This window comes from Mytilus galloprovincialis, chromosome 3, assembly GCF_965363235.1.
Source record: "Mytilus galloprovincialis chromosome 3, xbMytGall1.hap1.1, whole genome shotgun sequence".
Taxonomy (NCBI): domain Eukaryota; kingdom Metazoa; phylum Mollusca; class Bivalvia; order Mytilida; family Mytilidae; genus Mytilus; species Mytilus galloprovincialis.
In genome coordinates this window covers 78,452,122-78,478,592 of record NC_134840.1, presented here as the reverse complement: position 1 = coordinate 78,478,592, position 26,471 = coordinate 78,452,122, and the positions used below count along the sequence as shown (strand labels likewise).

The 26,471-nt window shown below is 31.5% G+C and overlaps 1 protein-coding gene across 1 annotated transcript in view; it reads right to left on the bottom strand.

Moving 5' to 3' along the window:
- The window catches only part of LOC143066817 (uncharacterized), a 70,301-nt gene that overhangs the window by 15,551 nt on the left and 28,279 nt on the right, over positions 1-26,471 (bottom strand). Inside the window, exons 31-43 of the mRNA XM_076239627.1 lie at positions 23,595-23,702; positions 22,496-22,737; positions 19,355-19,650; positions 17,870-18,165; positions 17,117-17,319; positions 16,427-16,616; positions 14,948-15,241; positions 13,804-13,914; positions 13,064-13,308; positions 12,109-12,413; positions 11,044-11,339; positions 10,555-10,757; positions 9,291-9,480 (exon numbers count right to left, since the gene is read on the bottom strand). Of these exons, the coding sequence (XP_076095742.1) occupies positions 9,291-9,480; positions 10,555-10,757; positions 11,044-11,339; positions 12,109-12,413; positions 13,064-13,308; positions 13,804-13,914; positions 14,948-15,241; positions 16,427-16,616; positions 17,117-17,319; positions 17,870-18,165; positions 19,355-19,650; positions 22,496-22,737; positions 23,595-23,702 (2,979 nt within the window). The remainder of the gene's footprint in view (positions 1-9,290; positions 9,481-10,554; positions 10,758-11,043; positions 11,340-12,108; positions 12,414-13,063; positions 13,309-13,803; positions 13,915-14,947; positions 15,242-16,426; positions 16,617-17,116; positions 17,320-17,869; positions 18,166-19,354; positions 19,651-22,495; positions 22,738-23,594; positions 23,703-26,471) is intronic.

Sequence of the window (26,471 nt, the reverse complement as noted above, 5' to 3'; positions counted from 1 at the left end):
AAAATCAAAAGAGAAAAAAATACGTATATATAATACTTGTAAATTATTTACGACGTTTCCAATTATAATTGGATTACATAGATATACAAAGATGACGTATGAATGAAATTGAGACTAATTTCCATACAAATAGCAATTGAGAAATTGACCATTGTATGTCAACGTAAAGTCTTCAACACCTTTAACACACTGAACAGCAAACTATAAAGGGCCCCAAAATATGATAAGGGATACAACCGAACAACATGCTTTAAGTGTAAAATTTTTCAAAGAAGAAAAACAACGGTCTCATATATATATGTATATAAAAATAAGAATCTAGAAACACTCATAAACATGTCGTTATCATTTCCTTTGTAATTATATTATTCAAAATGAAAAATACTGGATTTGTTGGTCAAAATTTGTTCAACAACTAAATTAACATAACCTTTAGTCCTTACTTGAGGTGAGAGACTTACTTTTACATGTTCCTAGCTTTGTCCTGAAGGAACCTTTCTTGCATCTGCATTTTCCTTTACGACACCTTTCATTGATTCTACACTTTCGTTTACATGCTGTCAATAAAACAACAATAATCACAGAACATACGAAATAACCTTTAAATGAAAGGTTGAGTAAAAGCCTATAGCTTTATTGTATTTGATGTATGATAACGTATACAAATCTGTAATCATATCAAGTGTATATAGAAAAAATATATTTCGATAACAGTTAGCTACTTGTATATCATTTGGTCCCTTGATGTATGTGGTTGGTGGCGAAAATGCCCTTTTAATAAAGAATAATTACCAATGGTTTAGAAAATATGTTTCTTGAACAAAATTCTGCCAAATTTATACATGGTCATATTAATAACTACTACAATTTAATTGTTGAAACAGTAGTGAACTTAATTGGTTTGCATTTTCCGCGGAAATTACAAACAAATCCTCTCTTACATTTTCGTTTGCATGGTGTCTTTGCTAAAAAAATATTCATTGCGATTTTAAATATTCAAAAACACAGCAAAATCAAAAGAGAAAAAAATACGTATATATAATACTTGTAAATTATTTACGACGTTTCCAATTATAATTGGATTACATAGATATACAAAGATGACGTATGAATGAAATTGAGACTAATTTCCATACAAATAGCAATTGAGAAATTGACCATTGTATGTCAACGTAAAGTCTTCAACACCTTTAACACACTGAACAGCAAACTATAAAGGGCCCCAAAATATGATAAGGGATACAACCGAACAACATGCTTTAAGTGTAAAATTTTTCAAAGAAGAAAAACAACGGTCTCATATATATATGTATATAAAAATAAGAATCTAGAAACACTCATAAACATGTCGTTATCATTTCCTTTGTAATTATATTATTCAAAATGAAAAATACTGGATTTGTTGGTCAAAATTTGTTCAACAACTAAATTAACATAACCTTTAGTCCTTACTTGAGGTGAGAGACTTACTTTTACATGTTCCTAGCTTTGTCCTGAAGGAACCTTTCTTGCATCTGCATTTTCCTTTACGACACCTTTCATTGATTCTACACTTTCGTTTACATGCTGTCAATAAAACAATTCATAGAGAATTTGAAATAACGGTTAATCTTCCTTAAAACGGTTCATTTGTGCCTGTAGATGTGATGTAATACTTTTAAAAGATTTTTTTTTCCCTTGGTAACACATTACTGGCATGATTTTCAACTAACTGTTTAAAAATTTCCGTTTATAAATTTTGAAATTATACTAAAACTAAGGTTTAACCTCCCCCAGGCATAGTTAGCCTTATATGGATTTGGCATGTATTTTGTTCCTTTTGGTTCACAGCTCTGCAACGTTTTCGATACTTATATATCCTTGACTTTCAAATATTGGAGTTCCAGATTCAGGTTAATCCAGAAAAATTCTCCGAACACATTAAAATTATAACGTGTTGATTTCACATTTTTGCCTTTTCGTAGATTTTTTATTTCGCAAATTTCTGTAAACAAAGCCTTAAGAAAGTGTATAAAGTAATAATGATTTGATAACAGTTAGTTACGTCTATGTCATTTAGACTTTGGATGTATGTGGTTAATGGCACAAATGCCCTATAATAAAGAATAATTACCAATGGTTTAGAAAATATATTTGTTGAATATAATTTTGTCAAATTTATATAGATAACAATTGACAATTTGATTGAAAGTTTGAAAAATCTTTCAATGACGTTAGTAAAAATTACCTTTTGGTCTGCATTTTCCACGGAAACTACAAACAAATCCACTCTTACATTTTGGTTTGCATGGTGCCTTTGCTGAAAAAAATATTTATTATGATTTTAAATATTAAAAAAAAACAGCAAAACCAAAGCAGAGAAAAATACTTTTAAAACATACTTGTAAGATTTTTCAACATTTCCAATTATAATTGGATAACATAGATATAGGAAGATGACATATGAATACCATTGAGACTACTCTCCATACAAACCACATTTTTTAAAAGTTAACCATAATAGGTCAAAGTACGGTCTTCAATACCATAAACACGGAGCCTTTGCTCACACCGAACAGCAAGCTTTAAAGGACCACAATTATGATTAGTGTTAAACCATACAAACAGGAATACCTACGGTCTAATCTGTATATATACACATGGAAAAAAGTATTGGAACACCAAATTGAAATTGAAATAAAAAAAACACTTTATTTTTTTGTGATATAAGTTGGTAAAATAGAACAACTTAAACATTATTTAAGTATCACCTGAGCTTAATCAATAAATATCGAATCGATAAGTTTTTATCTGCACATGCAGCTACTGTACCCGTAATCAGCAAAACAGATGTTTTCATCCTCATTGTTTTCAATACTTTAAATAACCAAGTTTTTAAACTTATGTGATTGACACATTGTAATGGGTCCTGGACAACTCTAAACTGCAGCAAGATGGCATATTATCAGCATGAGAGAAGCAGGGCGTCGCTGTAACAACTGCACGTATTGTTGGTCATCACCATTCCACTATAAGTCGTTTTGAGTTAAAAATAAGGCACTAAACGATGTTCAAGACCTTCCGAGATAAAGAAGACCCCCTATACCATTTGCTAGGGAAAATCAAGCATAATGAAGGTTGGTCAGAAGGAAACCCATTGCATACAATACAATCCTAAAAAGAGAGTGGTGGGCATACAGGAGCTTTTTAACAAGAACTGTTCGTGATCGACTCATCGCTACTGGTTATCGTGCGATAAGACCATTTCAGAGACCTTTGCTTACAAACAGACACAAAGTTTTCCGTATCCAATGTAGTGCAGAGCTCGCTAAAGTTGAAAATTAGCATCGTGGAGGAAGATCCATTGTTCCAATGGAACTCGGTTCATCTTCCTTGGACGGATCGTAGCCCGGATTTGAACCATATCGAGCATATATGGAACACTATTGGGCGGAACGTGCGCGAAAGGACACCCCAGTTCAAACACATCATGAAATAAACAATGCTCTTCATCAGAAATGGTTGCTGCTACCTTAGCAACAAATTAGTCGATTTTTGGCAGGAATCAGAAGACGTTTAGATGCGGTTATCCGTTTGAATGAAGCTGAGCACAAAGTACTAATTCTTTGGCGTATAACGATCAACCATGATGTGAACAGTCATCTGAAGATTAATTTTGAAATGTCTGACATTGTAAGGTTCGACTACAGTTGTAAAATGCATTTTTTTTGTACAAAAAACACTTCATTTTGTTATTAAAATTGTGGTTACATAAATCATTATTTTTTCAAACATTTTTTGTTCGTTTCAATGCCAATGTTATCATAAACTATGTTTCAATAATATTATACAAATATTTTATTATATTCCATCGAAAAAAAGAGGCTGATTTTTCAAATTTTAAAAAATCAAGGTGTTGCAATACTTTTTTCCATGTGTATATACAAAAAAACAAGAACCAAGAATCACTCATGAACATGTCGTAATAATTTCATATCTAATTAAAGTATTCAATATGATAAATATTAAATTTGTTTGTCAAACGTTTTTTCGAACACCTAAATTTACGTACTGTGGATTCATCTATTTTCGTGGATACTAATTTCGTCGATTAGTAAAACCTTGCATGTTCGTGGATATTTAATTTCGTGGTTTTGCATAAGTCTGCATACAAAACTATAGAAAATTTGTCATTCGTTAAACGTTAAATTCGTGGATCTCCGGTGCGCACAACTCCTCGAATATTGGTAGCCAACAAATAATAATGAATCCACAGTAACCCTCGTCATTTTGTTGAGGTGAGCAACTTACTTTGACACGTTCCTAGCTTTGTCCTGAAGGAACCTTTCTTGCATCTGCATTTTCCTCTAATACACCTTTCATTTATCCTACACTTACGTTTACATCCTGCCAACAAAATAATAATAGAACATACACATTAATCGTTAATCTGTAAAAGTTAAGCTTTTGACCTGCATATATGTCCGTGAATGAAACAATGTGAAATGCCATTATGAGTTTGGTGTGTCATTTTGAAAAATTCAGGTGTCCGAGAAAATAAAATTCATTGATAACAACACCTGGAATATTCATAGAAAATAAAATAAATAATGTAAAAGAAACAGAAGCACATTCATCTGACACGTCAAAATGGAGAAGTCAAAATAATAAAAGGCAATGGTAATTTTTATAAGTTCAAGTCAAATATATCAGAACTACATTCTATCGTCTATTTAAAAACATTCTTTTTTCGCACTGTTAACGTAATACTTTTTTGTTCATCTTTGTCTGCAGGGATAAGGAAAGTTTGTATTGTCATTAAAAGGTCCTATATTTTGTTTTATATATATAGTATAGTTGATAAATGTGGTTGAAGGCAAACATTTCCTTTCAATTATGAACCGTTGACACTATAAGATATTTGTTTTTTTTTTAACATGGTTCTATGTATTTGAATGACAACAATATAATTTAAAGTTTTTCGTTACTATTTCAGTGACACTGGTAAATATACCTTTTGGTTTGCATTTCCCGCGGACACTACAAACAAATCCACCCTTACATTTTGGTTTGCATGGTGTCTTTGCTGAAAAAATATGTACTGAGATTTTAAATTTTCAACAACATCAAAGCAGAGAAAAATACGTTTAAATAATAGTTGTGACAAAATTTCACCATTTCCAATTATAATTAGAATACATAGATATACACACATGACATATGATTGTCAATGAGACAACTCTCCATACAAATCACAATTTGTAAACGAAAACCAATATAGGACAAAGTACGGTCTTCAAAACCATTTACACGGAGCCTTGGCTCCCACCGTACATCAATCTATAATGGACCCCAAATATGAAAAGGGATAAAACCAAACAGCATGCTTGAAACTATTCAAACAGGAAAACTAACGGTCAAATCTATTCTAAAAAATAGAGAAACACTCATGAACATGTTTATAATTTCCTGACTAATTATATTATTCAGTGTGAGAAATATGAAATACACGTATGAAAAAAATGAACAGCAAGCTATAAAGGGTCAAAACATATGATAAGGGATACAACCGAATAACATGCTTTAAAGTGTAAAATTATTCAAAGAAGAAAAACAACGGTCTCATATATATGTATATGAAAATAAGCATCGAGAAACATTCATAAACATGTCGTTATCATTTCCTTTGTAATTATATTATTCAAAATGAAAAATATTGGATTTGTTGGTCAAAATTTGTTCAACAACTAAATTAACATATCATTCGTCATTTATTTGGGGTGAGATACTTACTTTTACATCTTCCTAGTTTTGTTCTATAGGAACCTTTCTTGCATCTGCATTTTCCTTTAACACACCTTTCATTGATTCTACACTTTCGATTACATGTAGCTACAAACGAAATATAATAACAAATGTTTATTGATCACACAATATTTTTCTACAATATGATAAGGGAATTGAAGAAAATTGTCAAAAGCTTACCCACCTCCCTACTGCAGGAAAAAAACAAACCGAAAAGTTTTGCAATAAGAATATGGGAAAAGAGTATACATTTGTAATTATTTTGAAATAAGAAACTATATCAAAACTGGGTTGTTTGATTTTGAAAATTAATGCTTCTTATGACTTCTTGTACTAATTTTGTAGACACAACTTCACTATACTTATAACACATAAACTACCGATTCATTTTGGATTGAACAATAATTCTTATATAATGACATTACAGCTCGAATTTGGTAATTCTCTGTATTTCTCGTCAACTAACCATCCTCAGTTCTTTGGAAGATTATGCGAAATATCAAGTTTGCTTCCTTGATTTGTCTCATTTTAATTTGATCAATATTTGAATACTACTGTTGGCTGAATGCATGATTTCCCCCCGATTGGTAATATTTACACAAGCAAAATAGTTATGTCATTTTTAATGAAACATTTGATCTGGTAATAATTTCCAGTGCATTTTTTTTGGGGAAATGTAAGTACTACACAAGGTATGGTATACTGAACAAATTTATCTTGTATGTGTATTACCCATAAGGCAGCCTTTCGGCTAAGTTTTCACATCAGTTATCTCCGTAAAAGTATAAAGAAGGTTGTTTTATTTGTGAAGTGTTCAACAATGATCAATTTTAATACGGTAAGGCTCTGACATATCGAATGTTTGTTACAAGAGACTTAGAAAAGCTACTTTCAAAAACTTTTCAATGTTAACTAATATGATTCACAGGGAAAAAAATAACTATTGATAAAAGTTTTGCATGCAAAGTACTTTCATAAATTATCCTCATCAGGAACGTTCAAATTAATCATATAAAAACCAGAAATGTATAAAGACGTAGAACCCTTAGGATCTAAAAGAAGAGACAAATTCCTCTTAGATCAACTTGGTACAATTAAAAACCTGATAATAAATGGTTCAAATAAGGCCTTCGAAAATAGTGAAATTAATTACTTTTGGAGTGTCAAGAACTCGTTGGAAGTACTTGATAAATTGCATGCTTATATTGGTGATTTTAAATCTGTTCAAAGTTTTGATTTTTCTACCCTGTATACCACATTGCCTCACATTCTCATTAAGAAAAAATTCACACACCTAATTAAATGGGCATCTAAAAAGTCAGAATGTGAATATATATGTTCAAACTCTTTTAGGTCATTTTTTAGTAGCAATAAACAAAAAAACTATGTCAATTGGACATGCTTTGATACTATATATGCCCTTGAATGTTTACTAGATAATATTTTGTTCGCTTTGGGGATTCCGTATATCGTCAGATTATCGGAATTCCAATGGGGACTAACTGTGCACCACTTATTGCGGAGCTGTTTTTGTATTGCTATGAGTTACAATTTATGACAAAAATAAGCAAAGAGCCATCGAAACAACATCTGATAAACAAATTTAATGATACTTTTAGATATTTGGATGATATTTTGGCTCTCAATAATGACGACTTCAGTATGTATATTAAAGAAATTTATCCTGTTGAACTTACTTTAAATAAAGCTAATACTAACAATGACCACTGCCCTTTCCTCGATCTTGATATCTATATCACTAACGGAAAGCTGAATACTAAAATTTATGATAAAAGAGATGATTTTTCATTTCCTATCGTTAATTATCCATTTTCAGATGGTGACGTTTCCTTGTCACCATCTTACGGTGTTTATATATCTCAACTTGTACGATTCACTCGTGTATGTAACAATGTTTTAGATTTTAACGAGAGAAATTTATGTATTACTGAAAAATTATTACACCAGGGTTTTCGATATCACAAACTAGTCAAAACATTTACTAAATTTCATCATCGATATAAGGACATCATTCGTAAATATAGCTCAACATGCAGACTTCTTATACGTTCAGGTATTTCACATTCAATTTTTTATGGAAATATTCTTTATAAAGCACAAAGGTGTCAGTATTCACCTCAAAAACTAACAAAACCTTTGAATAGACTTATTAAGAAGGGATATAGTTACGATACTGTTGTCAGGTCATTAAAGATTGCATATTTTGGCGTTAATATTGATTCACTTATAGGGTCTTTGCATCGGAACTAAACACATTTATTCAAAAACCAGTTGTTGGCATGACACGGGGTATGTTCTTCTCATATATGTTATGATGGTATGATACTAAACCCCTAACGGGAAGGATTGTGCCTGATGTTCATATGATGAAATCATAATCTTTCAGTCAGTTTAATTGAAGTCTGGAGCTAGCCAGTCAGTTAACTGCTAGTAGTCTGTTGTGACTCGGACTTCTCTTGAACTGAATTTTAATGTGCGTATTGTTATGCGTTTACTTTTCTACATTGGCTAGAGGTATAAGGGGAGGGTTGAGATCTCACAAACATGTTTAACCCCGCCGCATTTTTGCGCCTGTCCCAAGTCAGGAGCCTCTGGTCTTTGTTAGTCTTGTTTTATTTTAATTTTAGTTTCTTGTGTACAATTTGGAAATTAGTATGGCGTTCATTATCACTGAACTAGTATATATTTGTTTAGGGGCCAGTTGAAGGACGCCTCCGGGTGCGGGAATTTCTCGCTACATTGAAGACCTGTTGGTGACCTTCTGCTGTTGTTTTTTTTTTCTATGGTCGTGTTGTTGTCTCTTTCGCACATTCCCCATTTCCATTCTCAATTTTATTTGGGTTTGCTACCTCAAGAAGAGACTACCTTACCTGTATTTGGAAACACATTTTGGAAAATTTGAGTCCTCAATGCTTTTCAACTCCATTATTTGGTCTTTTAAACTTTATTCGAGCGTCACTGATGAGACGAAACATTTTCAATCCTTGTATTTATGATGATCTTGAATAATTTGCACGAGGGAGAACAATCCCCGGAGGCGGGCTTAACTTATAGCTGACTGTGCGGTATGGGCTCTGTTCATTGTTAAGGGCCGTACGATGACCTATAAATGTAATTTCTGCGTCATTTTGATCTCTTTTAAAGAGTTGTCTCATTGGCAATCATACCACATTTTATTTTTTATAGTAATTTGAGCTGTTAAAAAATGTGAACTTTAGATCCTCTGATTGATATAATAATTACTTTGATAATTATGACGATACTTTGTATAATTGAACCAAACGGCTATGAAACTAATTATTTTTTTATTTGAAAATATAACGACTGAATTTCAATCTCAGTAGTAAAGAAAAGTAGTATCAAATTCTATATGTATTTCGAATTTATTGCTAATTCAGTTTACATCTTTCCTTCATATATATCAAAATGTTGATTTAAATCGTTTTTTTTTTCAAATATGAACATAAAAATGCGAATATACTTACGAGAGCATACATCCACACCATTTCCCTTAAATTTTCTTTTACAGATACATCTATATTGACCTCTTCTAAGACGACATTTAGCATTTTGATGACAAATTTGATTTTTAACAACTGTCAAAGGCGGTTTCCCGTGTACACTGGAACACTTGGTTACAATAGTGCAGTCTGATGAAGTAAATTGCTTTCCAAGCTGAGATAAAAAGTTATTAAATAAAATTGACTACAAGAAAACCAGATTGAATGGAAAAAATATCAGCTGCTCATCCTTAAGTATAAAATATTGTATATCACTTTAATCGTAATACATTTTATTATGCAAAACTTAGACGTACCTCTGTATTTATACAAAATGTTGGGTATATTCAAATAAGACAGTTTCATCAAATAAACAAAACGACTGAGCGTCTAAGTCATAAACTATGCGGATGTTTTTTTAGTCATATCTTGATAATTTTTTGGTTACAGTTTTGTATCTTACTCATGTTTTGATACTAAGGCCATCTTTAGATCTGCCTATGACCTACTTTAACAGGGAATCGACTTTATGCAAGTACACTTTAATACATGTATATGTTTAGGTCTATGATTTTTCCAATCCGAAATGGGATAACAGATGTATTGATATTCATTAGAATACGGTCATTTTTTTTCAGACGCAGCTCATATAAATAATAAGGTTTTTTTCTTTATCAAGAACATGAAGAATGAATCGTAATACATATGCATAAAACCTGTTATTGATTTAGTGGCTGTCAATGGCTGTTTGTTGATTTGGTTCCTAAGTGTTTCTCGCTTCTCATTTCGTTTACAGATTCAACCTTTGTTTTCCCTGTTTGAAATGTTTAAACTGGTCATTTTGTGGGCATTTATTACTTGCTTTTCGATGCAAGCCAATGCTTTACGTTAAAGGCCGTACTTTCACCTATAAAGGTTTATTATGTAAGTTGTGTGTCACAAGTGAATCAACTCTAAACGAATCAAATTGATCTATGATACAATTTAAATACACAATCAATTAAATAATTGATGAAAAAATTAAGCAACAGTAGCATACCGCTATGATATGTTAAATCATTTTAGAAGGTCAACCATAATTTTGAACAAACAAAATTGCCACCAAAAAGAATAATGTACACAGGTAAAAGAAAATAATTTTGTTGCAAGGTATACAGTATAAATGGAGAATGGAAATATTTTTTACAATATAACTAATGTTGTTCTTCATAGTACAAAAAACTATGTATATATGTATATGTTTACATACGGGATAGTATTCTCCCTCTGGTCCTCGACATCCACATTGTTCTTTGGGCACACATTCATTTCCACTAAGAAAAAATCCTGCTTTACATTGACAGCCTTCAGTATTTGGTAATCTGCATGTAAGTGGAGCATCTGGGTCAACACAAGTTGCTGGACATCCACTGCCAGAAGTACTATATTCCATATTCTCTGGACATGTGAGTGCTAAAAATGGAAAATGGGTACAAATGTATTTTAATGTTCGATATAAAATCAGTCATTTCAGAATCAAAATTTAATTTTATTATAAGACTATTCCACACCGACTGGCAAAACTTTATTTTCAAAAAAGTTTATTTCTTCGTTTGATTAAGCCATTACATTCTGTAACTTCATTAAAAATTATATACACTATCGAATTCAGGTAAATATGTACCAAATATGTAGTAAGTCGTACATTGAGATCAAGAAACGAACATAGTATTAAAGTATTAGTAAATCGTTTACATACGACAAAAATCTTTTCTTCGCCAAGTTATTGATAGTCCCATATCTTCGCATTGTTCTTCGTAACCCTCCAAAGATTCACAAATGATTCGTTCGAGTTCCGGTGATCCTACTAGACTACAGTAATCATATAAACAGGATTCATATAAACCGTTGGCCATATCTATATCTTTTTTCGCACAAGACATGAATGGACTTTTGTAATTTTTAGGATTCAACAAACCACAGTATTTGTCGCTAGCAGCTTTTTTAGACTCTTCTGCAGAACATGGATCTTCTGGTACAGGACCAACAAGGCACCTGCAATAGCATTCGATCACTCATTAGTTAAAAATATTATTAACATGATTAACTCTCATTTTGATTTAATATAGTACTTATGTCAGGTTTTCGGAATTTGTTTTCAGATGTTCGGACTCAATGTTTTTTTCCTGCGACACAGGGAAGGATTTTTTCCATTTGGTCCCATAACATATTTCCTTAGCATATAAGACTTCAATAGCCCATAAAAGGTCATTTACCAAAGTATAATGTACAAATCAGAGTCTGCCTTTCTCACATTTTTTAATCAAATATCTCGAAAAGGAGTTTATTTGATCCCTTAACAAAGGCTCTTCTGACTTAGAAATAATTATTATTTCAATTTTCGCCTAAGTACATCCTTAAAACGACAAAAGGATATATGAATAGATAACAAGGAAGATAAATAATTCCTTCTAAAACCATAAAGCTGCATGTCATTATGGTATACATAGAAGTTAAGTTTAGCCTTGGCAGTATGTCTTTTTTCTTCCATGTTTTGTTGTTGATAATACTGTTACAGTAGTTCTTTCGTCGCTTCTATTGTTTTAACATTGCATTGTCAGTTCCAAATTCAACTTTTTTGCTCACTTCTCATTATATCAATCCCTAGTAATAAAGTGTATTTTTATGTTTTACCACATTAATAGACAAAAAATATAAATTAATATTAAGTTTTTATAAAATGAATAAATTGCATTTACGTTTCTCCTTTACCCAAGTATAGGGGACTTTACAAAGGTGAATTGTTATTATTGCATTGACTTACTTTTTATCCTTTGTTTCATAGATTCCTGGTACTGTATAGCTTTGTCCAATTAGTTCGAATTTGTCTTTCTTGAGACTAACATCCTCACCGGTTGCTGTTCTGAAATCGTCTTTCTTCCCGTTGCAATCACCGCAAAGTCCAGATACAATTCCCGAATAACTCTTTGGAACGGATACTGCCACGGTACCGGCACCATTCCATGTAATCAATATGTTACATTTTGTTTGCAACCGTACATATCTACCAGAAGTCGTAATTTCAAAATTTGTACAAGAGTATGGAGTATAAACTTGAACGTCATTAACCTATTAATCAATAGAAACATTATAACATTATTATAAAAATAAGATTAGCAAGATAGATATAAAAAAACACAACAACGAAGGATTCATTTACATGTACCAACAGATCACATTCTTATGATATCCATGACGAGCCACCAATTGTGGAAATGTAAATCTGATGTTGGTACCTTGATTTTTATTACACCCACTAAGTATAAACCTCAGTACTATATTGAACACATATCAACCCCAGATATTTCTGTAGTTTCGTCCTTTTCCTCTTATAGTTGATGTGTTTCCCTCGGTTTAAGTTTGTAACCCGGATTTGTTTTCCCTTACACGATTGATGACTTTCGAACAGCGGTATACTACTGTTGCCTTTATGCATGTATCAAAAATCACAATCATATTATTTATATTTAGGTATTTTGGTCCTCAGTGCTCTCACCTTCGTAGTTTATTTGGCCTTTTTAACTTTTTGGATTCGAGCGTCACTGATGAGTCTTTTGTAGACGAAACGCGCATCTGACGTATATACAAAATTTATTCCTGGTATCTATGATGAGTTTATTTAGTTCCATGACCGAATAGACAGATCCTGACTAATACAAGCTATTTAAAAATTTTAAAGTAAACCTTTTTTTATTTTTTAAAAAAAATCAGTTACTCACAAATACAACGTTCTTTTTATCTAGCCGAATTGTAGCATCTGCTAACTTGACCAAAACATATTGTGTATATGAGACTTTTGTGTTTGCACCACGGTGTTCATTCTGCACTTGAACTTCAAAACCACCACATTTGTCATTGGATGTTGATTTGACCATGGTATAAGTACATATTCCCATGAAGTGAATGACTTGTCCATCAAAACTCTTATAATGTGGATCTCCACTAGCAATACAGGTACAAGTCCCTGTAGTCAAATAGTCAAATACAATAAGTAAAAAGTTATTCTGTTATTTCATTACCTTAATACCATACACAGAAAACCAGTTACTTCATTGAAAATTAGTTTCCGGTATGATCGTACATAGTAATTTTTTATCCGATTTTTTGTTTACTTGCATTTACAAGTTCAATAATATGTCATGCTTTTACTAAAAAGGTTATTTGATATGCGGAAGCTATACCTTGATATAGATCTAAATGCATTATTCAAAATCACACCAACCATAATAAATATATATAATTCAAATCATGCCACCAACGTAATATTTAAAAAGATTGATGTATTACCGCATCTTTAATTTTATTTTTTGTTACAATACAATGTGGTATTTATATGCAGTTTTTGACTTTCTTTACATTAAACTTAACAAAGAAGATCGAATAGTTAAGCATTCAATTATGTGTCTTCCTTTTCCTTGACCGTCTATTCTCGAAATATATAAAATAATAAACTTTTTACCTGTGCAGCTATTTACACCGTCTCCGACAAATCCTTTTCTGCACACACATCGACCTCTGTGACATTTGGCATCTGGATGACAAACACTAGATCCACATTTTGGTCCTGTTTCTATTGAAAACATAATTATTTGCAGTAACTATACATATTTATAACGTCTATAAAACATCTGTTAACTGAAATTAATCTACATGTATATTACAAGTTATAACTATCAATAACTAATGATCAGAGTAAAAATGATATACATATTTTCTTATTCACATATTCGACGTTGTTTGTATATTCCCTCGCGAATAATTTAATTTTGGATGTAACGCGTCTTCTGATTGGCTATTTTGTTATGAGCCCATAGACATAATTTAGTCATGTGACCGTGACGTCATCAACGTTTTTTCATGGTTTTCTACGGTTTAAAATGGAATTTAAAATTAATTATAAGAAATGATGTAATATTTTTTCTGTCTACGCGCGTTATTCAGTGTGCACCAAATTTTTTATGTTTTTTTTTTCATAGACAGAAAAAATATTACAGTCATACCTTAAATGTTTTTTTTTACTCTCGGCGAAAAAGATCACTTTCTATCAAATATATCTTTGTATATAATTCAGTCAGTATACATTATCTTTACACTTTAGTAACCTTCAACACTTAGCTACTGTTAAACATCTAAATTATGGTTTAAACAGATCATCGTATACTATGTACTTTTTCATTCAAGGAGAATCACGTGTTGTTTTTTTTTCATTTTTACTAATCACTTCTCATTTTCATAGATGATTGTTTTAAAGTTAGTTTAAGTAAAAAGTAATCAATTACCGATTTCAATATATTGATTTACACTCCCAATGCTTTTTTTTATATATTTTTTCTTTGATTTAAATAAAGTTTAAAAGTTTGCTAAAAGTTTATAAAAACATATGATAATTGCTTTTCTTTTTGGTTTTTGGCTTTCTCTAGTTTCTAGTTTTTCCTCATGCATTTGCAAATTTATCTTTGAATTATAAATGTCACCTAGTATCTTGCCACTTTTTTAGTATGAACAGAAACTGAAATAAATATACATATCAAAACATATGAAGCATATTGCCAAATAAACATGATAAATGTGACTATGTGCTTTCTAAACAGTTGAAGAAATACCTTCACAGACGTATCGAACAGTAACGTATTTGTATGTTCCACCACAAGGATCGCCGTACAAGCCGTTATTTGCTGAGACCATGCATGATTTTATTCCATCACAATTTTTTCTTATTATAGGTAAAGGTTTGTTAGAGGAACATGATGTCGTTTTCACTCTTGGGTCTTTACACGTACTCATGTCAGTTCTCCCATATGTTGCCTCTAAAATTCGTATCGTTTTCTTCCTTGGACATGATATACTACCTTTTAGGCCCTCGCAGATTACTTTCTCTATACCAGGTTCTGGTTTCCCTTTGAATACAGATATTTTTGTTATTAATTTAAATCTGCAAAGTATAAATCACAAGAATTTTTGGTTATTTTTTATTTTTATCAAATAATCTACATGATTAAGGTGGTATGGGTGTCTTTCGCCGTCTTGGATTGTAAAACACAAAGAATCTAAGGTCCGGATTTTCTATCAAGTTAGCAAAATTTGATTCAGGAATGCAGATATATCTAATGTGAATTTTCATTTAAAGAACCAATTTATAAGAATATAACTTATAAATAATAATGTTTTACAAGTGTAGATTATGTTTGGTTGTTTTTTAAATGTTTTTAAATTGGCATTTTAAGGGGAGGTAACTCTAAAATAGTCCATTTTCAAAAGGAATCTACATGGAATTTTCCTTTTTTTGTATTTTAGCCGTAAAAACGTACGGTGACCCTTTCTTTTTTTTTTATATTCTCAAAGCATTGTCTGAAAGCTATCTTTTCCTAATTTATTTTACAATTCTATCGTTTTGTTTCGTTTCTAATCACAAAATGGTGTTTTTTCCTGTATAATCCTGCAAAATATGCCATTTTGTCACAACCTGTAGCTTGAGAAAATGCGCTGTAACATATCATTTTTATTTTATTTCTGACCTTATATTAATATATGAACAAATTCTATCATTTCTATTTTAGACTCCCATACCACTTAAAGCAGATTTAAATATCAGTTATTGTCGCTGTGTCTGTTTTGAGATAAAACAAGGGTTAACCCACCATTTTCTTTGGAAAATTCTTGAACAAGTCAGTAAAATGAGATATGTCTTTTATTCGTATCATTATTTGATTATTTGATGATGTTTGATTTCGTCAGATGTTTTGAACTTCAAAAATCAGAAAAAGAACCAAATTTGGCAGTGCATCAAAAGATTGTGTTTCGACAAAAATGTATATTTCAGTGATTAATATATGCACTCTTGATTAAAACAAAGGTGTGATTAATACATGTTTTATACTAAGTCTTGTGGAATATTTTATCGTGAATTTTGCCTCCGAAGTTCTATTTTATCAATAAATAATTCTAATTATGACTTCGATTTTTTTAATTGAGATGCAGTATTTTGTGACAACTTGTATGCTTTTATTATGCTTATGTTATTGAGGATAATTTTCAAAACCCGTGTTTTAAAACGTTTATTAAGACTTATAAAATAGCAATACCTTTGCATTTTTTTATTCCATCTCCTTTGAAACCTTCTTCGCAAGCACAATCATAAACGCCATTGAGTAGTTTACATTGTGCATTCCTGTGACATCTTTGCCGTTTAATGACTTGCATTTTTGCGTAACCCTTTTTAGCCACGCATTTGGACACCGTCCGACAATCTCTAGATGTAATTTCTGTATCAATCTGATTGCAAAAAGACAAAATTGTTATGTACATACATTTCAACTTTAAAACGAAACCGAATATGGATGAATCAAACACTCAAATGAGTTTAGAATCTAAATTGAGTAAAAAAAAATGATAGTCTTATTTCAGTTTTTTAATTCTCTAGTTTTATGTTTTACGCGATAGATGATACTGTGTACATGTTCAATTATATTTCTAAATTAGGCTGTATAAATGACGGCCTTCCATACCGAAATGAATGTAACAAGTGTTTCAATTGAAATAATAATAAATTTAAAAAATATTATGTTTTATAAAAATATATCATTTAAAATGTTGAAAATTCAAAACCATTAAGATATGAACTGTTCAGGTCTATTTAGCACGCTATTTAGGTTCGTAAATGCTTCTTGGTTTGACCCTCCAACTGATTCAGTGACAGTTATCAGTCTGATGAGTATATATCCCCCAAATTATTAGTTTTATATATTTGATGCGTTATAAATTGATCAACTTACTGGATAGTAGTCACCGGTAGGTAGCCTACAACCACACTGGGCTCTTGGTATACATGTGTTGTCACTGAGTACAAATCCTTTTTTACACTGACATCCTTCTGATGGTGGTAGTTTGCATGTTTTTGGGGCATCTAAATCTACGCATGTGGCTGGGCATCCACTTACAGAGCTACTGTATTCCATATTGTCCTCACATGTAAAAGCTATTTTAAACAAATAAAGGTAGTCGCATATTCAGATATAATATCATGCATGCCGGATTATTATGTATTAAAATATAAAATGACTGTATAAGTTTATTTTTGCACAAATTTCAAATTTGAACGTTAATGATGTTTTAGTGTACAAGCATTGTTAAGCTTCTAGTTTCTCTGAAATCATAAGAATCATTAAGATTGGGTACAAAACATCTTGATTAAAATTAATTTGGCTCGTTCACTTTTCATTAATTTTCGACAAAATATTTACTGTGACCCTTTGACAAATTTACTATGACCCTTTGACAAAAAAATCAACAATTTCAAAGAAAACAGAAACCACATACTTTATCGAAGAAATTTTATTGGATATACATCAGTGTGACAAACACTTATTTTTATCATTGAAGAGCTCAATCTGTCCTCAGAATAGAAAGTGATTAAAACGTTCAGTGGATTTGAAGAAAGTTCTGTACCACCTTTTACAGTTAACTCTGAAAGCATTTTTTTCCCTTTACGTATACACTTGATAAAAATGTTTGAATTGCATACTCACGACAAAACTGTTTTGTTCTCCATGATATATCAAAACCCATGTTTTCACATCTTTCTTCAAGGCCTTCGGCAGCTTCACAAACAATTGTATTTAACATGTCTGGTTGGTCATTATATGCACAATAGTCATATATGCAACTGTCATAAATATCCTGAACTAATGCCATGTCTTCTTGTGAGCAATCTCTAAATGGGCTCCTATAGTTAGCTGGGTTTAACCGCCCACATACGGTGTTTCTTGTCGCTTTGTTTCTCAGTGTTGGCGTACAAGGATCCGGTGGGGCTGACACACCACACCTAAATTAAAAAGCACAAGTCAGCATAGACACAAACTTATAGCAGTTTTTATAATTTATAAAAAAAAAAAAGAAATCAATGAAGAAATATATATACAAAAAGAAGCTAAATAACAAAGATACCAAACTTCAAAAAAATAATCCATTATCCAACATCAGAATGAAATTAAACGAATGGAAAAAAATCAAAGTTCAAACTGATTAAACACATTGAAAACAACTGTCATATTCCTGAATTGGTACAGGCATTTCCTTATGTAAAATTTTTTGGACAATTCCTGGTTTTATAGCTAGCTAAATCCATTACTTGCATAGAAAATATGGTTCTATACACATCCTATCAATATATTCAATATTCATGTGATACACAATGGTATATTCGTCAATGACCAAATAATATGGCAAACAATTGACAAGAGAAAAAAACAGAGAGAAAAAAAACGAAGAAAAATCATTTGATGAAGCAAAATGTTTTAAAATCTCGTTTCATCTAGTCTACATGTATTTTTCTGTCATTGGGAAAACATATTCTACTACCAATTAAGCATTTATAAAGGTTATATATATATATATATATATATATATATATATATATATACGACTCGTCTAAACATCAACCTTATGTTAGATCTGTAAATTTGCTTTCACAAATTTTTTGTTCTTCCCTCGTCGGGATTTGAACCCATGCTACTGAGATATCGTGACACCAAATCGCCTGCACTGTAGCCGTCCCGCTAGACCACACGACCACCTGGGCTTCACAAAAAATAAAGCTTTCAGTGGCCGTGTGTTACCTTTCCTCGTCAGTTTTAATCTAGCGTCGTACTACAGTACATGATATATAAGGCATGGAGATGTTATTGTTACAGATCAGCTCAATTATCTATAGTAAGTATCCTACAAATTAATGCAAGATACAGTCACAGAAAATAATTATATTTATAAGTACGTCAGTGACAACTCTACAACAGATTTATCCAATGAGTGTGATACATGGCTGTGTACATTAGATATATATATATATATTCATATATATTCATATATATATATGTATGAAAAACGTTTGTTCGAACATGATTTATCATGGCCGACAACGGTGTAAGCCTTATATTCCTTTGTAGATATTCATTATTGTTTATTATTTTACCCCAATTCTCCTTTATGTATGATTATACGACTTGAACGCTTACTTTTCGTCCTTGCCCTCTCTAATCAGGTAACTTTCACCAATAAGCGTAAACTTGTCCCGTTTTGTGCGAACATCCAAACCATCTTTTGTCCTAAAATCATCTTTAATACCATTACAATTCCCACACAAGCCAATTAAATTCTGGCTAAAATGACTTGGTACCGATATGGTTGCTGCACTTCTCCCGTCCCATGTAATAATGACATTGCATGTAGTTTTAAGTCTTACATAACGTCCTGAATTTATAATACTGAAATATCCAGTTTTATATGGTAGATATCTTTTAACTCCATCCACCTACAAGTCAAGTAAAAATTGAATAATATTCGTATTTGATTATAGACCTATGTTACTTATTGAAGGAATGATAACGACTGTTTGTGAGGTTTTGTTGTAGGTCAGTCCTGTTTTGACGCATTGTTAACCATAAAACAACATATGAATTAGTGATATAACAAAAATGTATATTCATTCTTGTTGAGGTTTCCATTTTTACAGAGTAAATAAACTCATCATAGATTCCAGGAATAATTTTTGTATATACGCTAGACGCGCGTTTCGTATACAAAAGACTCATCATAAGTTGTTAATGTCTGTGTCATTTTGGTCTTTTGTGGATGGTTATCTCATTGGCAATCATACCACATTTTCTTTTTTATATCATCAGTGACGCTCGAATCCAAAAAAGTTGAAAGGCCACATAAATTACGAAATTGAAGAGCATTGAGGACCAAAATTCCTAAACGTTTTCCCAAATACAGCTAAGGTTATCCATTCCTGAGGTAGAAAGGCCTTAGTATTTCAAAAATTCAAAAGTTTTGTAAACAGTTAGTTTATAACTATGACCATATCAATGATAATTCAAAAACAATTGAAGTTACGTTTGTTACCTTTTGAGGTCAATTATACTAAAATTGCCCCAACTTATTTCATCGATCTCTTACGTCTATTCATTTTTTAATCTTTACATCTAATATAATTACACTTTCAGTAGCTGACTGATTTTAATAGTTTTGAGACAAACGAGATGAATTTAGCGTTTCAAATGTTAACTTGTATTTCTATGAAGCAATAAACTCATCATAGATACCAGGATCAAAATTTTATATTGATGCCAGACGCGCGTTTCGTCTAAAAAAGACTCATCAGTGACGCTCGAATCAAAAAATGTTTAAAAAGCCAGATAGAGTACAAAGTTGAAGATCATTGATCACCAAAAATTCCTAAAAGTTTTTCCAAATACAGTTAATGTTATCTATTCCAGAGGTAGAAAAGCCTAAAAAAGCAACATACCGATAATGCAAAATGTCAGAGTATAATTATGCCGATTTTAAATAGCTAATGTTTCCTATCATGCTTTACTTGATAAAGGGTTACTGACCACAGGGAGGCTTCTGAACTAAGGATTTTTCAATGGTTAAGTTCTGATTATCAGGTTGTCAGTTTTAATGGCGCAATTTTGATTAAATGTCATATCATCGAGTGATATTTTTTTTACCAATTTATATTTGCATAAAGAACAAAAGTATCTGGTTCCATTCCCTGTTTATAGTGGAGGTCATGTTTCTTAATCTATGTGTTTCTGGTTTTATTTGTTTGTTGTGGCTTGTTTTTGCTTTTGCATTGTCTGGTTACGTCTCCTTATAGGTTTGAGTGTTCCCTTTGTATCTTCTGCCTTTTTTTGGCGCGTCTCTGTTTTGTAAAAGATTTTGATAATGAACGTTTCCCAGATGCCTCGAGTTCTAGGCAAATTATGTTCGGTGTATCTAAGTGAAATAAATGAAAGAAAAAAAAAACAACTTACAACCAATAACCAAATAACATTAATGCACCTATCTGTAACTTAACTGTCTTCAACTATGATTAAAAGCCACACATTCTCCCCCAAAAAAGACAATACGTACAAATATATGAATACTTGCTGTTATTGACAGCTAGTCTAACGGAAATACAACTAACAAAAATGCATGCAACAAGACAAATAGCCCTATGTCTATCAAATTAGTATCGTTTTAGTCCGGCCTATTGGTGTCTTGTAAAAATGTATAAAAAAAAGAGTTGAAAGATACCAAAGAGATTTTGACATGGCAAAACAACAGTTTATAAAACACAACGTAGAAACCTAAAGACTTAAGGATGTACACCTCTGAGGAGCCAAAAATTTCTAGAATTAAACTTTCTTTTTTAACCTGATTTTTGGGTTTATAAAACTGTAACAAAATAATTGATGAAGAAAAAATTACATGGTGGTGCACTTCTTTTTTCGCTAAGGCCCTTTGAAAATGTTCAATTTTGATGATTTTCCCATTTTTCATCGATTTTTACCTTTTTTTAAGCTATTATCCTTACAAAAATCACAGTTCCACAATTAAACTTTTTTTCATACTTTCTACAAAGATGAAGTGGACCAATCTGAAAAATTTTACTTAAAAAAACTAGAGGTATGTGTTAATAAAAGAAAGTTTTATCATATTTTGACGCTTTTTTGTGTAAAATTTACCATGCTGTCAATTTTGTATTTTTGTGATATTTCTCAGTTTTAAGAACAAATTGCATATTATTTCAACTTTTTTGTTATAAATGATTGATTAAATACATATCTAAGAAATTTGAAAAGACCAAAATGATATGGGATGTTCATGATTCCTGTAAAATAATTTTTTGTATCCCTCAACCATTTTCTCAAAATTTCTGCTAAAAATACAGACTTGATTGGTCGTAAAATTTGAAACCTGGATTACTCAAAAACCATTCATAGTAAATACACAATTTTTTCACAGAGTTATGTTTGATTATAATATTTTAAAAATTCATTGATAGTTCCACTTGTATCACATATTTTGGAACTAATTCAAGAACGAGATTTCAACGAGACTGAACGAGACTGAAAAGTCAGAAGAATACATCCTTAACAACACAACCCTATCTAAAAACCAGTGGTAATCGTGAAGAAGTGATATACAAGCAATGCAACCAATGCTTATAGTGATTTGTTAACTTGATTCTCTTGTAGTTGTATTTGGTAGACTTTTTTCCCATTACGTTATTAGTTTTAGGTGGTCATTTATGTTTCTTTTTAAAGGAGTAAGTATCTAACTCTTTTACTGTCTATTCTTTGATATATTGATTTTTAAGATATTACCTTGACACCTCTATTCTTCAACAAGTCAATCTTTGTGTTTCTGACGACTACATGAACAGATCTTGTATATGAGACACGTTTGTTTCCTCTGTTTTCATTCCTGACTTGAACATGAAATCTGCATGTACTTTTTGAATTTACATATTGGGACAAGGTATATTTACATGTTCCCATGAAATGTAACATTTGTCCGTCGAAAGTTCTGTAATGTGGATCGCCGCTCGCTGAACATGTACAGCTTTCTGGTGATAAAGTATATACAGAACATATCAATATTAAAAGAAACAACAAATTTTCAAATTATCATACAGCTGTTAGAATCACGTTTTAACAAATTTTCGTTAATAACTATATGACAATTAAACTAAAACCAGTCAATGTAACCATTACTACATGAACATGCACATTATCTACTAGATACTATTTTCCATTTATAATAATATATATATATATAAATATATATATATGGTATGTATTTCCATCTCCCTCAACAATATGTAATTATACTCTGATAACAATTAAAATTGTCTACCAAAATCAAGACATTTACCATGATCTATGAATTTTAATATTTACACATTGTGAGTTGTCTCATTGGAACTTATATCCCATTTTCTGATTTCTTTTTGACATGTTTAACTTGGTTTCTTTCTCTCTATTTGAAGCTCACTACCTTCGGTTAAAGTCTTATATAATTTGAAATAGTATGCATTAAATACACAATCGGTTTTCGTTAGTCCACTATGGTGAAATTGTCATCCTCAGATGTTGACAAATCAAAATTTTTCGAATTCAAAATGTCTTCAGCTGATATACACTTACAGCCGATTGCATTAAGTGTGTAAGTATATCTAGTATATGTGGTCATTATTAGGTAAAGTATATTATCCTCAATTTGAAAACGTCTAGTCATACGGACAGGTAGATTGTTTATCTGTCGGACTAGTCTACTCTTAAAAGAGGGTGATTTATCGTACCTAATAATAACTTCACTGTTCAGCTAGCAAGCAAGCTAACCACAAGTATAAGATATACCTACACACTCATTGCAATCGGCTGTAGCATGATGCCCTTTTTCATATAAGTAAACGTTACTTACTGAAGCAAACGTTAATGCCATCTCCTGTGTATCCTCTTTTACATCTACATCTTCCTTTCTTGCATTTACCATTTTTGTGACATTTTCCCTTACAACTACCTGGTTTGCCTGCAAAGATGAATAAAGCGTTTTTTGGCTTTGCTCATTGTTGAAGGCCGTACGGTGACCTATAGTTGTTAATGTCTGTGTCATTTTGGTCTCTTGTGGACAGTTGTCTCATTGGCAATTATACCACATCTTCTTTTTTTTTATTTATCTATAATTACATTACGTCGTCCATCCAAAGCCATCATAGTAAGAAATTGGTGTTAACATTTAGAAATAAAACTGGAACGTCCCATTAATATCAAGAAGAGTATACATTATGTTTATTGTCGATGGCCGTACATATCATCCACGACATTTGAATTCAAGGGAAATATGAAATATCACAGGTTTTACGAATGAACTCTGCCTCTTTGCAGTCTCACCTATATAGTCCCGTGATAGGACTTTGTTTATTTGAAGAATATATCATAAAGGATAAGTGAAAATTATTAAATAGAGTGAATAGTTTTATTAAGCGATGTCGTTAACAATTTATTTCATAAATATAGTAGCGATTAAAATACAGTCGAAGAACATTTTCCTTTAGTCTTTTCAGAATAATGTTTTATTCATAATAGACGTCTTAATGAGATGACTTTCTTGGTGCAAAACGCAGGCAGAAGTGAAAATATTTTGCATTCCTAAAATTAATTTCAAAGAGATGCTGAAATATGTTACAGCCATAAAATAATTCTTCCATTATTTTACAAAACGAAAACTCGAAAAAAAAAAATGCTCCCTACAAACAAACGACATTTTGTAAATGGAAAAAATATGGTTTTTCTATTTTGACGTCCTTATTACGTTTTGTAATTAGCACACAAAATATGTTTGACAAATGAGCACGAACTACCTGTCTATATTCTAATTATTTTCATTGTTATTTTAATACATTTTAGCAGCTTTCATTGACTTTTGTTATATATTGTTTACCAATCAACATGGGGTAACGGAAACAGTCAAACTTTTTTAGGGTATCAGTGTACGCTTTGACCTATTAAAAACACGGTATTTGTTCTATTAGAATCGACATAATTCCGCCATGTTATGCTCTATGCTCATTTTAACATGGTAGGCCTTATATTTGACAATATTTAACACCTTGCTACTGCTCAATGTAAAATATTGACAAATAAAATGCCTACCCATGTTAATATAAACATAGAACATACCTTGAAATCATTATTCCTTAATTGATGTAAAGATTGTTGCCAATCTTTAATTTAAAAACAATATCTTTGGTTTCTGGATATTAAATAATGACTAAACAACTTTTAAAAGTATCAGAGATTATTATTATCAATAATAATAAATACAGGTAAATGAAATACAATATGTTAAAACGTTTGAATGTGTTTTTCGTGTATGCGTTATTACCTCTTGTATTCTTTCAAGCTTGGTTCAAATTCGTTTCGTTATAAGAAAAATCCGGTTTTTATAAGACTTAGCACGCCTTATCCTTGCGTGTAAGAATATAGTCCGTTGCCGGTCAAGGTTAAATCATGTAAATAACTGTCAGTACGTACATACATATGAATTATAAAGAAAGCAAGCATAATTTCGTACGTCTCGACACCGATTCAACGATATAAAGCATGTAAATACAAGTAACTAAAGAAATGTAGGATTCATAACAAGCTAGAAAACAAAGATGTTATTCGGACGCCGCATGTTGGCGGAATTTCGTAACGTTAAATCGGCAACTGTCAAATTTGCCGGGAACGACGTTACGTTTACAAAAAGGTACTGCCGCGATATTTAACGTTCACAACACTGCCCTCCGTCAAAATAGAATTTCGTCTCGAAATTTAAACAACTACGAAATATTAAATCAATTTATACAATCAAACAAAATCAAGTTAAACAAGCACCTGCTGCTGAATATTAAAATTAAGAAAATTTGTTTTTTTCTAAATCACGAATAACCTAATATCACGATTCATGACTCGTGTAATGGTAAAATTGTACCAACGGCATACAAAACAGTATACATATAAATAATGTCAACAAATTTCTGAATTTGTGTCTTTTCAGTATAATAAAATGTTTTTAAAATTTTTCAACGTCTTCTTTTTCCAACAGCTTCACTGTATTATTGGTTCGTCTCTTTTGGTCTGTCTGTGTATCTTGTGTTCTTTCTCCTTCTGTATCCTCTACTGCTCTTTTCTTCCTTTTTCTCCAATCTTTTCGTGTGTCTTGAGTTACATGTTTTTCATTCTCAAGTTCTTTCTTAGTTTGGTTTAAATCTGTGTTACGGAAACTATCTTTCAGTTGACTAATTTTTTCCTTTTGACAGAACTGGTTTCCGTCTTCTTCTGTAACAGGAACATTTTCATCTGTAACACTTAAATTATCTTCTGTAACATGTTGCAAAAGTTCAGGCAACATTTGGACATCGACCTTGTCCGTCTGATTACCCTTATAACTTGCACTTGTAATATTTCCTATATATTCACACATGTCCTGCGTACTTGCTACCATGGGTTCTCTGTCATCTGCCATTACCGGCTCTTCCACTGAATCTCTGGTTGACAGGAACTCACTTCTTTCCGCTTCTTTGTAAATGACTAGCCCAGAATTGGTGTTCTTTTCTCCGACACTGGCTACTTTCATTTCATCAATTAGGTCACATCCTAATAACATGTTCTCTTCAATGGGCGCTACATAAACTGGCCATTTGAATGTTTCACTCCTCAGATTAACTTTCACCTCTGTAATCCCTTCTGTTGTCAAGTTCTTTCCGGCCTCAGCAACTTCCAAATTTCTTGCTGCTCTCCTTAGTTTTGGCCG